This window comes from Ranitomeya imitator, chromosome 3, assembly GCF_032444005.1.
Source record: "Ranitomeya imitator isolate aRanImi1 chromosome 3, aRanImi1.pri, whole genome shotgun sequence".
Lineage (NCBI taxonomy): Eukaryota > Metazoa > Chordata > Amphibia > Anura > Dendrobatidae > Ranitomeya > Ranitomeya imitator.
The window spans coordinates 33,653,209-33,670,044 of NC_091284.1; the positions used below are offsets into that span (position 1 = coordinate 33,653,209).

Here is a 16,836-nt window from a genome sequence, read left to right on the forward strand (position 1 = left end):
GCAGCTCTGGAGTATAATACAGGATGTAACTCAGGATCAGTAATGTAATGTATGTACCCAGTGACTACACCAGCAGAATAGTGAGTGCAGCTCTGGGGTATAATACAGGATGTAACTCAGGATCAGTAATGTATGTATGTACACAGTGACTGCACCAGCAGAATAGTGAGTGCAGCTCTGGGGTATAATACAGGATGTAACTCAGGATCAGTAATGTATGTACACAGTAACTGCACCAGCAGAATAGTGAGTGCAGCTCTGGAGTATCATACTGGGTTGTCACTTTACATAGTAAAGTATAGATGAATTTGCACATAGTTAAGACCAAAATGTTGCTTGCTAGAACCATAGCCGTCAAATTTATTTTTTTATTAAAGCCCCCCCAGCCAAAAAAACAAAAAAAAAAAAAAAAAACAAAAGTTGCTTTTCCAAAAAAAAAAAAAAAGTTTATTTAGAATTCTGTCAAATTGCTTCTGCTCTAGTAACTTTATACAGAAATATATATAAGCTTTAGTTTACAAGGCACTTTAGATATAAAATACACCTTTCTTAAAAACAAAAAAGGGGGGGGGGAATACAATATTCAGTAAAATATTTTGCAGTAAAAATAGCTGCTACATTAAATTCCTCTACACCAATGAAAAGGCGGCAGGAACATTAAAAAAACACAGAATTCAAATAATGTAAAATCAGATGATGTCAAAACAACTAAAAGGAGCAAAAGCAATATATACAGTATACAAGAATGGGGAACACTACAGTAATAATGCAATTAATCTTAAATGGGTAAAATTGCAAAATGCTTGTAAAAAACAAACAAACCAAAAAGCGCAACTTTGCTATAAATTTTCCAGTCTTTTACGAGAACTGAATAATTTTTTTTATAGTTTACAACTTGTTGCTCATGTGAACGTCTATCAGCAGCAGCTGGTCTCTTCAGGCAAGAAGGGCAGTGCTTACAAGCTCTATGCGCTTACAAGCTGATTTTTTTTTATAGAGCTTGTAAGCACTGCGCCAAAGAGCTTCAGTGCCTCCTCGGCTTGCATTATCGGAGAGTGTGGGCCACTTTTTTGCAACTTTTACAAACTGAGCATGTTCTCTACAATAAGTACGTACGGCCATTCTGCAAGCCGAAAAAAAACTTCCTGAGATTTGTAAGAAAGCAATGGCAAGACTAGCCTGTGGACCACTTGTTGTACTCTTATGTTACTATTGGAATGGCAAAAAAATAAAAATAAAAATGTGCAGTTTCACAAAGCTTATATAGTCAGGAGAGGGTTACAGGGAAATGAGGTGGGGGAATAATAATAATAATAAATGAGGAGGCGCATTCTATGTGCCATAAAAAAAATTATATCTGAAATAATAAAAAATATATATATACATCCCTTGTGGAACAAATAATTATGCAAATATTACAATCCACGATAAAATTATTTACATGCGCTTGAAATGGTATGAGAAAAATAAAAAATAAAAATATCACAACCACATATTAAAAACATAAGACTCATGGACTCAGGCAGCATGAAATAATAAAGTGCAGTCTGAGACGGATTAGCAATTTACAAAGATTTTTTTTTTTTAAAAAATGAGAAATTAAAAAATGAGATATGCTGTAATTGTCTCCTTAAATCTAGTTGACTGAAGAAGATTTGAGTCCGACTTTTTTCCCCCTCAGTGTTAAAACAGGATTTTAAACACAAAAAAAATAAAAGTTTATCATCTGGTGCAATGTTCTTCAGAGCTGGACCCCTTAAGTGTCATCTGTTGCACCAAGTCAAGAAAGTACAACACAAAAACCACTTCCTAGAAAGGTCTCGAAACGCGTTGCCCTTCAGACTCCTCCATAATTTCGGCCTTCTTCAAAACAGTCCAATAAGGACCAAAACATTCCAGGGTTCTGTCTTCTGTTCCCCACCCTTCCCGAAATCCCATTATATTCACAGTACAGTTATGTGCTTCAGGTGTAGCATCTTCCTGGATTCATTCATCAGTGTCAGGCTGGACGCCGAGCATAGCATGCAGTTCCTCCGCCGTGTACCCCAACAAATTGTGGAGGTCGCACACAAATCGGTACACATAACGTTTTCCTGACGTCTTGTGAATAATGTTCTTATCATAATAGTATCTCAGTCCTCTACTTAGCTTCTCGTAGTTCATTTTAGGTTTGTTTTTCCTTTTTCCCCAGCGACGAGCGACCTGAAAATAAAAATATATATACACGTTACTATGGATTTTTTAAAGAACAAAAAGACTAACTTTGATTTCTCGTAGTACCCGTTGCTTCTGAAATTACATATATTGATTGTGGCAGAATTCACATTCATAGTGTCAGAGAATCAGGGCTGTGGAGTCGGAGTTGTGGAGTCGGGAGTCCATTTTGGTTGAGTCAGAGTCATGGAAATTGAGGAGTCGGAGGTTTGGCTTAGACTCCACAGCCTTGGTCAGAATATTGGGCGATTTGTCCAAGATGAGATAATTGGATGGATGTCATTGATAGGAATAACTACAATAGGATATTTTTTTCTTCTCAGTCTAACTCCCCCCCACCCACCGACGAAATTAGGAATTAACCAGCCTATGAAAAGCTAAACATTAGTAGAGAGTTATTATACTACAGCAATAAGTCTACTGATCCAATATCTAAAATTGGACGATAATGGCAAAACTTACTTAATGCACTGTCTAAGTCCCAACCACCATTGATTTATTATAACTGCTTTATTTTGAGGCTTGAGAAAGACCAGATATGGCGGAAACATGGCCTTGACTTCCTTGACTTTATTGTGATATTATGGAATAAAGACCTAACTTTTTAAAGGACTATCCTCTAGCGACTTGGGATTCTTGGATGCGATTATGACAAAACTGACAGAAGACTAACCTCATCTGGGTCAGTGAGCTTGAATTCCCATCCGTCTCCGGTCCAGCTGATAAAGGGCTGACACGATTTGTCAGTCAATAATTCCAACAAGAACTGCCAAAGCTGAATTGGTCCACTCCCTATAAAATAAATAAGATTAAAAATTCAAACTTGTGTAAAAATAAGATGAAAGAACGCATTGTGTACACCACGCGTGAGCCTTCCATCAGAGGTTTATAAGTTGGGAAATTTCCTAATTTTGTGTCGGAAGGCTACCAGTCAACAAGGGATGCCAACAGTACACACTTTTGTTGGCCAATTGGAGACCTATGGATAAGTTGAGTAATTGGTCACGAGCTTTCCCAACAAATATAAAGCTCTGAAGGACAGGAAGGGTTGGAATAAGCAAAAATACGTGAGACTATAATTACTATTCGTACAAAGAATCAACTTTTCTTATTTGATCTTCTATCGTAAGTTTGTACAAAATATACTCCATTATCTTACCAGTGAAACCAGCTAGAATAGCGGCTGGGATAACTGGTTTTCCCTGTTCCACTGGATCGTTTCGGTCTTGAACATAGTCTTTAAAGGACATAGACGGTTTGTTTAAACATAGCGACTGGCTGGCGTCTTCCTCGAAACTTTCATAGGATGGAACGCGTTGCATGTCTACTAGGGAGGACTGGCTTGTCCATGACTGTAGCATCGAATCTGAGCCTTCAAAGCTTTCTGTGCCACTGTCTACAGAGTCCCTGTCCATGGATTTTACTAGAGATAATAAAAAAATATATATATTAATATATAATCAAAAAAAAAAAATGGGGTGGAAGTGACAAGATATATATGCAAATCTTATCTTTATGAATACTTACCAGAAGTTAGAGAGCTCAGCAGAACATTCATATTACTTTGACCATAGTCGTGGCTCAGAGAGGAGTAATTATTTCCCATGGATTTCATGCATGAATAGTTCTGAAACTCTTGCTTCACTGGTAAGAGACTTGGGACCTGAGTTACCCGAGTCACTGGACAAAGGTCGTTATACATTTCTGTTTTCGGGTAACCGTGCACTTGAGATACACAATGCAAAGGCTCCATATTGAATCCTAATCAAGACAAAATTATGATATACGTCAATAAAAAAAGTCAAATGAAAAGCACAATTCCATGAAGAAAAAAAAAGCGTAATAGGCTGAATTCTTGCTCTACCTCAATTTAGTTTGGAGAGATTGGGCTATAGCGGAGATCAATAAGATGACACTCGGACCATTGAAAGGGCTCAATAACGTGTACTGCTATGGTGCCATCAAACCTTCACTCAAAGATAAAATGAAGGGCAATGTCCAAATACCCAACTGATATCAATCTGGTGGAGCACAGGAGTCATTAGGTGTCAGTGAACCCTCCTCAAGCACAAATTTACGCAAGGTCATCCTGGTTGGGTTGTTCGATCAGCAAAAGTCCAGTTGTAAGGACCTTCTATTTGTGTCATCAATAGAAAAATAGCTATGGGCAGCCGCCTCAACATTAAAAACAGGTGACCATATATTCACTAATAATAAAATTTTAAAAGAATTGGATGGAAAGCCAGCTAGAAGTCTAGTTGACTGATTCATCTCTCCAACAGTGCTACTAACCAACAATCTGCGATTTTTGGCACGAGTCATTTGAGATTTTTACTTTTAGGTTATTTTTAATATATACATTTTACAAGAATAAAATGATTATTACTACAGTTTTTAAGATTCCAAGCACAAGGAACGTTACTTACTTAACGAGTCGTTGCTTATCCATTGGGAGCTGGTGTGGTGGCTGGAGCTGTCAATATATTGATCCTGAACCTTTTCTTGTTCTAAGAGTAAAAAAAAACAAAACATGATTTATAGACCCGGAGATTCCTATTCAAACCATTACATTATCCCAGCACATCTACACAGAATTGGATAGGCATCCACGAGTTAGAGATCTGCAATTAGAAAATGCTTTCCATAGCTCAGGAACATTTCCATGCCGTTCCCAGAAGACCCATCATTGCATTCATACATCTGGCCTGCTAATTACCTTTCATCATTTGTTCCAGATGCTCCCAGAGAATGTCACCAACAAAGTCCGGGGCCAGCTCTAAAAATCGTTCTTTTCCTAGGTTGCATAAATCTTGTCCGGTCATAATAAATTTCTGAAAATTCAAGTTTTCCAAGGAAAATTCAGTGACTGCCCATGAGAGCCACTGGCACACTTGAGTCTGATTCCACAACCACGGATCTAGACAGAAGAAGGAAGTACAAAACATTAAAGCGGGTGTCTAACTTGAAAAGAAAAAACACATTTTCAAATACCCAATTAGACAATTTTAAGGGTGGGTCTCCACTTGGGTAACTAGAGTAAGACTCTTCGTAGCCAGCATGACCAGTGATTACATACATAAGCTATTCATTATAAAAAGCTAAAGGTGTAATACTCCATTTCCCCTGCGGAGGCACTGCAGGGAAATTGAACACTTGTTGCCAGGTTCCCACACAGGTCAAGGTGATCGATGCGGATCCAGCAGCAAAACAAGTTATCAGATTACTAAGTAAATCTTAAAAAAATAAATAAAAATACTGGTTGCGTTAGGTGCTTCGTACTAATACTAAAATACTTAATATATTGCTCTATTGTCAATGGTTCTGTTAATAAAAGTTAATGTTTACAGATCTAGTCTGGTGAAATCGCACAAAGCGTGCTCTCTGAAAAATGTGAAGCGATGACTAAGAGTTGGGCAGAGAAGTCGAGGATCTGAAAATGTTTGGATGTTGTGCAACGGCAGCGTACATCATTCCTCTGGAAATTCCTGTGATGTTGTCCCCCCCCCCCCCGTGACGTATGCAGGACCAGATACCAATGAGATCACTTGTCAAAAAGGAGCCCAAAATTGGAAATATTTGAGAAAGAAGGAGTAACATCAAGATTTAGGAGGAGAGTTGTGAACAAGTGTTGCCAATGTAGAGAATTAATTCTTAGAATGATATTAGGGCTGAAGGGGATTTTCCACAAGAAAAAAAATAATCTGATTAATAATGCCAGCTGTTGGTTGGGAGAGAACCGAATTATCAGAAAAGAGAGGGGGAAAAATAAACAAGTTAAAAATGTCCTTTTGATTGCTACTTACTGTTGGGAATACAGAGCCGCCGCTGTTCCTTTGTAAACCCGTTGAAGGTTGCCTTCAATGCCTGACTCATTACGGCCTTGCTGCATGGGGTCAAGAGAGGCAATTCGCAGCTTCCGGAATCTGAAAGTAGTATTAATATTTTCTGTAAGATCGAGAGCCAAGATCTTAAGTCAGCCATACACACACACAGGAGAAAGAGCTGCCTGTCCACAGGTCAGTCTCCAAACTAGAAAAAGACTAGAACGACCCTTCAGTGTCCGATTCAGTGCTCCATAGCAGCTGGACCACGTCATAGTTCACTTCTATGCCGACAATCTTTAGCCAGCCACTCTTTTCCCCTACGTTGTCTTAAGGGTCTCGTAAGCAGAACAGGCATCTAGGATGCAAGCCTAAAGTTTGCTGACGGAGAAGTGAACAGTGCCCTGGTCCGGCCGCTACGGAGAACCAGAGTAGATGTCGAACTATGGTAGTATTAATTTTTTTGCTCCTCTCCACCTGATACAGAATTACTTGGGTCAACTGAAAAATATTTAGAATTGAGAGGTCCTCAGTGGTTGATACCTTTTAATGGCTAACTGAAAAGATGGTAAGAAATTGCAAGCTTTCGAGACTACACAGGTCAACCACTGAGGACTCTCAATTCTAAATATTTTTCTACCTACTGGCTAACACGGTACCAAGATATATATCTTACTTGGGTCAACAGCTTTCATGGCTCATCATCTTAAAAAAAAAAAAAATATATATAGATTGGAAGAAGAAATTACATCTCCTGGGGGAGTCTGAAAGCCCCATAGAACTTAGATGGGGTTTTTAGCCACAGAAGATACATCCCACAAACATTTAAAGAGGTTGTGTTCTACTTTATCATTGAAGACCTATCCCTAAGATTGTCGTCGAGGATGCCGGGTGTTGGACCCTGAACATTCAGCTGTTCTAGGTCGGCGGCCTGAACTGCTCAATAGGAGGAAGATGTGCAGCACCCTGCCGCATCCACCATCAGAAGATGGAGCAGCTCCAGCCACCAACACCAGAACACCAGACCCCGACCGATCAGACATTGATGACCGATTCTAAGGATAGGTCAACAATGATAAAGTAGTGGACAATCTCGTTAAAGCTGCACAGAGTACAGGCCCTAATTTACCACTTTGGGAGAGGGACAAAAATAAAAAAAAAAACGTATATATATTTTTTTTATCAGCCCCTTATAGGAATCAATCTGAGCCCCTGTATCTATCAAAAAGGACCATATGTTGCATGGGATGTTCCAGTCTTGGATAGTTCGAGGGCGTTTTGGAGAGTTGTTGTTCCATCTAGATTGAACATTGGTTTCCCAATGGAGCATAGCAGCAACTGTTTCTCTAAGAAAAATGCAACATAATATAAGGGGAAAGGTTTACATGTCTTACCATGAGATAAGGAGTCCAAGCCTGTAGGCACGGCCTGCTCTTCTTCGTAAGCATCGTACACGGAGTACAATCCAGTGAATATTGATGCCGACAGGTTTACGTTGTCAAATGCCAGCTGCCGCTGTGAACAGGCAAAAAGAAGGATCTTAATACAGGGGACTTACAAGTGCAAAGATGAAAACATAAAATGATAATCTATGACTTTACTGTACATCTTCCATACAGCTCAGGAGATCAGGATTGAGGGTAATCAGCAGAAATAGAACTGGAACAGAGGTGGCATGATATGGACAGTACATGGACCACATAGAATTAAGTGGCTCTTATTCTGAACAATACATTTCCTAGAAGTTCACAATTTTGATGGTCTTTTTTGTAAAAAAAACAAACACTCTGGTCAGATAGGGTCTGCAAGTAGAAAACGGAATATGTAATATGCCTTGGTTGCACACTTTTAAGCTCTTGGTATTCTGCATTTTAAAGTTGACCGTACCCATTAGACAAAGTGAAATGTGGACCATCTCATGTGTTGGAGGGGAGGGGAATCTATTGACTATGGCAAGGCATACTACTGCAAGTTTTTTTTTTTTTGAAGGGGGGGGGGGGGGGAGGGAGATAAAGATCAGACAGTTGGATGTTGACTGGTTGATAAGTCTTCTCTGGGGGGAGATTACTTGCTCCCAGAGGTGTCTGGTAGCAGCTTAACTTCCTTCTTCCATCAGGAACACAAGCATGATTAGCCAAGTGGACATGTGTATCAGGGTCAGGAAAGTTATATGGCCAGCCAGCTACAGACTGAGGCTGAAATTCGGCACTGGCATGTGAAATCACACAGGCCCATGTTGTCCCCATCCCCATGAACCAGATGCGATATATTACTAATATTACCCTGGAGGGAGGAAAGGAAGATTGTCTACAAGACCAATAATTCTAATGATACCCGTGGCCTGCTAGGGTAAGTGACGGAGTCAGCAAGTTTGTGCTCCATCACAACTCTTAACAGTATGGGTGTCTTGAGAATACGGATTCTGTTAACGTAGCAGACAAGGCGGCCCATGACCAGACAGGCCCTTCTGGCATTTGCCAGAATTGCCAGATGGCCAGTCCAGCCCTGTGGCCAGCCATGGACATTCGAAAACCGGGAGTAGAGTGGATATAAAAGAACAATATGTAAAAAGGAGGAGATGTAGTAACACTACCAGGAACACTTGTTGACATGTGAGATACATATACTGGCAGCCATATTGGTAATCACAAAAATTCCTTCTTAAAACATGGATGTTAAGTATCCTTTAAAATCGGAAATATAAAAAAAAAAAAAAAGTTTAAATAAAGCCTATAACCAGATTATTCCCATGCACCAGGGACACAATGTGGTCACAGAACTCTGTCATTAAACAGAGAGATTTCGAGCTGGCAGTAATCGGCGCACTAATAAGCAGTGTCTTGTATAAAAATAATACGGCACACGGCGCGCCTCCCGTACTTATAATTATGTCCTCCTGACAACCGCTCGGCAGGAACCGGCTCTGTGTCACCTGAGCATGCATTCCTATGCTCCCACACTTCACACGAACAAGGCTCTATTCATTACAGCTACACGAGCGCTAAAAATAAAAACCTTTTAATCACATTATTATAGTCATTAGCTGCAGAGGAGAAGATGGAACACGCCTAGAGAAATCTGCTGCGTAGTCAACAATCAGGAGAGGGCGAGAGGCGCGTGAGACCGGCTGGACCACGTCTTCACGCTTGTTAACAAAAGAGGATTCCCAGAGTAGTTAAGCTTTCTCCGACTGACTTATCGATTTCAGTGGCAGTGGTGTAATTGCCTCATCTGCTCTGCGGAGGCGCTGCAGGGAAACTCAACACTTCCTACAGATGATTGCTGCTGGTTCTAACAACCATGTTGCCCTCAAGATAAAACAATTCTATGTAAACCTCGATAGGACTCAGTTTTCTTTAAAAAAAAAAGAAAAATCTTTAATTTTAACATATGATTGAAAGATACCAAAGCCTTAAAATGGCGATCAGGTTTATAAAAACCCATTAGGGCAGTCAACCCAATACATTATTCAGAGGAAAGCAACAATGGAGAGCGCCTCATTCTCTGAAGGACCTAGTCTTCTATTGATTTGCGTAATGCTTAATTTCCCCAGTGGTGGCGCTGCCGGGAAACAAAACACTTTTACTGTACATTACTGCTAATTAAAGGGTGATGGGGGAGGATTCTCCAAAAAAAGAAGACATCCTTTGCAGTGAGCTTATAGGAAAAAAATTGCAAAAAAAATTCTGTATTTCTCCGATTATTGCTTGTCAAAAAAGGAAAACTGCAAAATGTTCACTCTGATCAACCTTTTAAAAATAAAAAAAAATTATAATATATATTATTAGTTTTTATTGCATTTTTGAAAAAAAAAAAAATTTGTGTATGCCTCAAACAGGTTGGGCTGCAGGAGACGTGACTCATACCTTGCAGTGTAAGAACTGGGTGGGGATGACTACTATACTGTGTGCAAATATGCGGCCTGTGGAACAGATAAGACCAGCCCCACCTGAGGGGACATAGTCAAATGGTGGCCTGAAATTCCGGAATTTAGCAAACAAATACCAGACCACACAAAGCCCTTTGTGTGACGTGAAATACTAAACAGCGAATATGACCTGCAAGACGGCATTTAGTCACATGCGGCCTCAGCAGGCGACTATTGAGGTTTTTTCTTTTTTTTTTTTTTAAAGATGGGTTAGGCCCATAAAAATGCAGTTTCAGAACTATTCTCTCATTTTTTTTGGTGTTACAGAAACTTGGTAAAATAGGCATACAACTTGGTAAATAGGCATACAACTTGGTAAATAGGTTTCAGGCCTAAATTTAACTTCAAAGAAACATTTTTTTCCCCATCGTATGCCGAAACTGACCAGAATGGACCTTACCTTCAGTATTCCCCGATGCATGTTGTAAACTGGCGCCACCTGATCCATGTTTCGGATTTCAAACTCAGTCATCGGATCTGTAGATGAAGAGAAAACACACTGTAAAATTTGTTTTTTTGTGTTTATTTTTTTTTCCTTCCCATTTTGTCTTACCACTATGGAGTCTGCCAACCTAAACTGCATTTATTAGAAAGCAGAAAAGAAAAAAAAAGGAAAGTGCACTGGAGGTGACAGCTGTGAGCGCAGGGCAGGCGCTGACATGACTCACTCTATTCCAAGGGAGACTAAGGCGCCCGAGGTGTTGAGATTGATGTCACACATAGGGAGGGACCCGGCGAAAATCTCACCCCTTCTACACAAACCACCACCGGCTGGGTTTCATTCACATTTCTTCTGGACAATGGGAGGATTTTTCTTAAAAACAGGTTTTTTTTGTTTTGTTTCAATTAAATACACAAAATAAAAAAAAAGTCTAAACTTTCATTGGAGTAACGTACATGTTTCGATAATATGCCAACGCAAAATTGGATCCCTACGCACCTCACTTTTTGGATTAGATGATCGACTCGCCTTTACCCCATAAACACCAAGAGTGGCTCAACAGCTGATGCAAAACTACAGCCCCCCATCATTAACCCGACAGCCTGTGGTTTGAAGTTTTAGTTTTTGCGTCACATTTTGTAGACAGACGTCCTTTGAACTATTGGCAGGTTCCGATAATATGCCAACGCAAAATTGGATCCCTACGCACCTCACTTTTTGGATTAGGTGATCGACTCGCCTTTACCCCATATTTCCACCCCTATTGTGTTGACTAGAAAAGGGGGTTCATTCATTCTTTCAGGAATACAAGTAGCCCCTTTAAAAGCCAGAGGGATCACTCCAGGGATATAGGTCCCCTCATATGTAAATGAAGATTTACTTAGAAGTCATTGCTGATATTTTGCATCTCCTACAAGCACATATCTATCTATCTATCTATCTCCTGTGCTTCTTTACGTAGCCAACGACTGATTACGTATTTCGGAAGTGTGTTCCCCTGGCGATAGAGGAAGTACATGACTGTGGTTTCTAAATGGACACTAGAACAGAAGAACCGATGCAGGCATAAAACCCAAAATCGATTTTTATTATTTATTTTTAAATTTAATTTGTTATTCGTCACCATCAGAACCTCATCTAGTGCAAATTCAGCTCTGCTACATGTGAATGCATAGAGCGATAAGAAACGAATCCTTCCAATCGTGTCAGCTCTGAACAGAGAAGCAGTGGAAGACAACACAGGCCTCACGTGCCAGGAAAGCATGTTACTGGCCAGATGACACATGTATGGCGGCTGCCTAGCAACAAACTCATTCAGAATCTCAGGATTCTATTAACCATTCCGAGGGCCGGCCCCACTGTATGGCGGAAAAGCTCTACTTACAGTAATGGGATTAGGCTGGACTGAGCGAGACGCCATCATCCGCACATCCAGAGGGAAGGAGAAGTATGCTTAGATAGGTTTTAGATTAGATTTTATACACTCTACTATTGGATCCACTCTTAAAATTTATCAAAAAGCTCAAGAGCCTTTTCCCCCCCCAAAAAAAAATTTGGGAGTCTAGAAGCCCCTCAAGGAATAAATGAAACCGGTACCAGCATCAAAATGTCCCACCCTATGTGAAAATGCTGTAAACACTTAAAGGGTTATTCCCAAAACATGGATAGGGGGATAAATTACTGATTAAAGGGATTCTGACAGCTGGGTGGTCCCACAATCCTGGCTCTACAGACACCCGCCATGTACGTAGCAGAGGCAGGAATGGATATACTATTAGAGTAACCTCTGCACAGGGACCTTAGGGGTAAGAGCCTTCCCCTCCCCTCATTCCTCCTAAAGAACAGATGGAACTGTAAATTATGGGGAGCTATCGGTCTGTAAAGGGCCCATATACTGTTATTGCACAAGGGCCCTTTTTTGCCCATGTCCGCCAGTGAATAGAGTTGCACATGCTTGACCTCAGCTCCATTCATTGACTATGGGACTGCTGGAATCTTGTTCATGATTATTGGGTTTCCAAGCAGTCAGACCCCGAGTGATTACCAGGTTTTCCCCACCCATTGGATTGAGGATAAGTTCATATATTCATATATATTTTTTATACACTTTAAAGTGCTACTACACCTAAATGTTGTCATCTGTAGATCAAGTTGGGACTTAAAAAAAAATAAAAAATTTAAGCCTAGCTGAAGGGGCTGTAGAGGTCAGTGCACCCCAACATATACTAAAGCTTGCGCCAGAAAGTGGTGTAAACTATAGTGCAAATTTATATTAGTTTTTTTTCTGGCAATTTAGTAAAATCGGGCGCATCTTCCATCACCATGCCTTTCATCGAGAGAAACATTTAATAACAAATCGGTGCATTTTACATCTCCCACTTAGGTGCATACAAAAATACAGATCCAAAAAGAAAGTGCGCCCCATAAACAGTGATGTAATGTGACCCGGCAGGGGGCGATTTACACAACAGAGCCCGGAGACTGAACCTGGCACCTTTGTGTACACAGGCCAGACAGCAGGATCATTTCACAACATGTGATCCACACAGATTACCTGCAACACCTCGCCCCATTCATGATCTCAGATTTACAATGAGCACCAGTGCTACAGGGCAGGGCCGCCACCATTGTGAATGGTAGTCAGCAGGTCACAGGCGGACCCGCTTCATTCATCACATGGCACCCAGCCAAAAGCCTCTGAGATACAATTGAGGAAAAAAAAAAAAATTGCTGACCCAGCTTCTTCAAAAACATTAGTCAGCCTAGGGCTTTAACTGGATAAGTGGTGCAATATGGAAAATAAAGGAGAAAAACAAAAAACCACACACACCAAGTCAGGACATCTAGCAGCTTCTTAGCCTTTGAGCACAAAGCAAGGTCCTGTGGCCGGGGCCTGTGTGGACTCCCCAAGTGTTCAGTTCCACGTGCTGCGCTATGGTACCTGTGGTGAGACACAGTATTTTCTTTGTGTGCGTTGTTGGCCCCAAGGGCAAATAGATTTCTCAAAAATATAATTGACGACTCTCTACCAGTAGGTCAGCTTCCCAGGGTCAATTGGCCCGCTTTTTTTTTTTTTTATTTTAAAGCAATCATATCTTTATTTTTGTAAGATTATTGAAGTTTTGTCCAAAACCTAATAGAAAAAAAAATGTGTATATATATATATATATATATATATATATATATATATATATATATATATATATATATATATATATTTTTTTTTTTTTTTAATCACACAAAAAAATAAATCTGCATGGAGTTGGTATGTTCTCCCTGTGTTTGGGGGGGGGGGTCTCATCATACCATCGAAAGACATACCAACAGGGTATTTAGATTGTGAGCGCCAATGGGGACAGCGATTGCATCTATTCAATATGATGGCGCTAGCTAAGAAGGTAAAATACCGTAAATAGATTCAGAAAAAACACTTCAAATAGAAGAAGAAGGCGCCTTCACTATTCTCTATGATTCGCGGCCTTGAACGTTCTAATTTCTGATGCAAACTAGAAGTTTCCATTGTGGTTCCACATCTTCACCCAAAGAGCTAAAAAAAAAAAAAAAAAAGTTTTTCTTGTGGTATTTATTTACAACTCATGAGTTAATCCGGAAACACAGAAGAACCTGCAACATTTTTGTTTTCTTCACACCAAAAGTAAAAAAAAATAAAATAAAAAAATATAATGCACTACACGAGAATTAGAATAAAAAAAAAAAAAAAAAACAGAACCTCGAATTCATGTAGCCTATAGAATTTCAAATGCATCAGTAATGTTATAAAAAAAATAAAAAAAGAAGTACAGCAAAGGCCTTTGAAACTCTCTCCCCCTTGAAATTAATTTGTCTGGTGACTTCAATGTAAAAGCCAGGCCTGCACTTTAAACACTGGGGGCGGGTTGGCCACATCAAAGCCCACATCTGCAGCTACGAAATTAGATTCTTTTGTCTTTAAAACTACAAAGACTTTGCTATCAAAGTGCAGAACTGAATGTATACAGACAGTATATACCGTATATATATAAATAAAAAGAAGAACAGAAGAACAGCCCTCCCCTGTCCTCATTCTCCATGACAATGTGACAAATGAGAAAATATCCTCTTTTCGGAAATTAGTCATATTACAAGAGGAGGGGGAGGTTATGTACACAGCAACCAAAACTGAAAGTTCACCTGAAACCCCCCACCCAAATAAAAAAAAGGGGGCTTTGAATTGAAGAAGTGTTGTGGAAACAGTCTGCAGTTTCTATGAACTTTTTTTTTTTTTTTTACTATTTCTATAGTAGGGTCAAGGAGGCAAATGACAACAATCCATGTGCGAGACACGTGTAGAGACATTACTTCTATACCTTCTTAGTTTAGATCCCTCCCAACGTTCTAAAAAATTAATTTAAAGAAAAAAAAAAAAGTAATGATTGGATAGTTACCTATAAGTACAATCGATTATCAACGTTGATATCAAACATAATCGTATCCGACCCCGGAGTCCAAGAAGTCACTTAGAATCTATTAGCTCCCCCGCCCCCTCTTCAAAGGCAAGTTATGATCCTAGCCCCATGATACGAGACTTAGAAATATATATTTTTATTTTTTTAATTCAATTTCAATTCAAAGAAGCTTTTATTGGCAGGAGCAACTAAACATTAATCCTGCCAAATAAGGAGACTGTGGGGATAATGGGTGGGAACTATTGTTGGGGCTAAGGAAGTCCATGGCATATCATGGCTGTCCTTCTTGGAGTATAGTATTTAAAAAAAAAAAAAAAAAAATTATATATATATATATATATATATATATATATATATATATATATATATATATATATATATATACACACACATACATTCGAATACAATTTTTGAATTTATTTTTACCCCCTTTTGGCTTTTCCAATGCAAAAAAAGGTATATATTGTATCCAAACAACTGTCCACCAGATAAGACTGCTCATGGGGCATGTGCCAACTCCCGGAGCTTATCATCATCTCCAGCTACATTAGTGGCTGAATATTCATCACCATCTAACCGGCAATCATGTAGTAGCCATAAGTAATGACTAATCCATTCATAGTAAAATAAAATACTAATTTAATAAACCGTGTAGGCGTGAGAGGAATTTTTACAAACAGGTAGAACAAGGTGAGGGCTGACAACACTAAACCCGGTACAATTATACTACATTATGGAGCGAATGCTGAATCTAAAAAAAAAAAAAAAAAAGGGCATTTTAAAAAAATTGACACCTATTAAAGTGAAGACATAATAGAGCAGGAGAGACTCAACTGTCCATGAGTGACGTGAAAAAAAAAAAAAATAAAAAAAAAAAAAAAAAAAATATATATATATATATATATATATATATATATATATATATATATATATATATATATATATTTTTTTTTTTTTTTTTTACACACACACCCCAAACAAAAACTATGTAACCTATACATATGTAAGAATTGCAATTTTTATTCCCAGCCTTCATGTAAGCATGAGCAAGGCAAAAAATTAACAAGGCAAAAAAAAAAAAAAGGTAGATTACACACACACCCCAAAAAAGTACACCCGCCACCACTGTAGTGACACAGCAGGGTCACAAAATAACTTAAAATGGAAAAATACCCAAGTGATTTCAGGCCACCACCACTAACATATGATGTAATACAAGGAGAGTTATTACACAACTCTACAAACAGTTTTAGTTCCCCCACCTAAATAATGAGGGGTTACCTTGGTCCATCAAGAAGAGCTGATACTTTACTATAAACCAGCCATAGACAACAACAAGCAACATCCTGGACCACAACTAGATGCAATGTATCTTCTTACCTGAACAAATCCACAGTGGTAACAGAGAGTTTATAGTCCACAGAGTGCAGGAACCAGGGGAGGACAATATCCCAGGGGACCCCAGAGAAGGAGGAGACCCTCCGAGTGTGTGTGCTTCTAGCTCTAGCGCTGCTGTATGTGGCTGTACTGGGGGAAGTCCAGCTCTAGGCACAGGCAGTGAGGAGGATGAGGAGGAGCATTGTTCTCTGTGCACACCCTCCTCTCTGGGAGAGATCACACACTCCTCATTCATGGCCTCCATCCTTCCCTGCTATCCACCAGGTGTGAAGACTCCTAGGGCAGCAGCCCAGCTTCCCAGGACCCTCTGCTCCTGTTATTCCAGGCAGAGAGCCATCTCCTTATCACCTGGGACAGCAGGAGAGCTCCCACTGCTGCCCGGGGCTTGTGTACATGGGGGATTTGTACACTTCAGATATTGGTTTTGCTTCTCTTTTTTTTTCTGTCATGATGAGGTTGTGTTCACAGTTGGTGTTTTTGTGTCTTTTTGGTCTCAATTATGAAAAAACTAGATTGTGGCCCGATTCTAACGCATCGGGTATTCTAGAATATGCATGTCCCCGTAGTATATTGCCCAGCCACGTAGTA

General features: G+C 39.6%; 1 protein-coding gene across 1 annotated transcript; it reads right to left on the bottom strand.

Annotated features, from left to right (window-relative positions):
• Nucleotides 1–420: 420 nt before the first annotated feature.
• LOC138672599 (protein c-ets-2-B-like) lies at nt 421–16,373 on the bottom strand. The gene is made up of 10 exons (XM_069760736.1): nt 16,231–16,373; nt 10,364–10,440; nt 7,430–7,550; nt 6,018–6,137; nt 4,931–5,131; nt 4,641–4,721; nt 3,742–3,975; nt 3,374–3,637; nt 2,888–3,006; nt 421–2,202 (listed from the first exon to the last, which is right to left on the bottom strand). The coding sequence occupies exons 2-10, from the start codon at nt 10,433–10,435 to the stop codon at nt 1,987–1,989; spliced, it is 1,428 nt and encodes a 475-aa protein (XP_069616837.1). The 5' UTR covers nt 10,436–10,440; nt 16,231–16,373; the 3' UTR covers nt 421–1,986.
• Nucleotides 16,374–16,836: the final 463 nt, after the last annotated feature.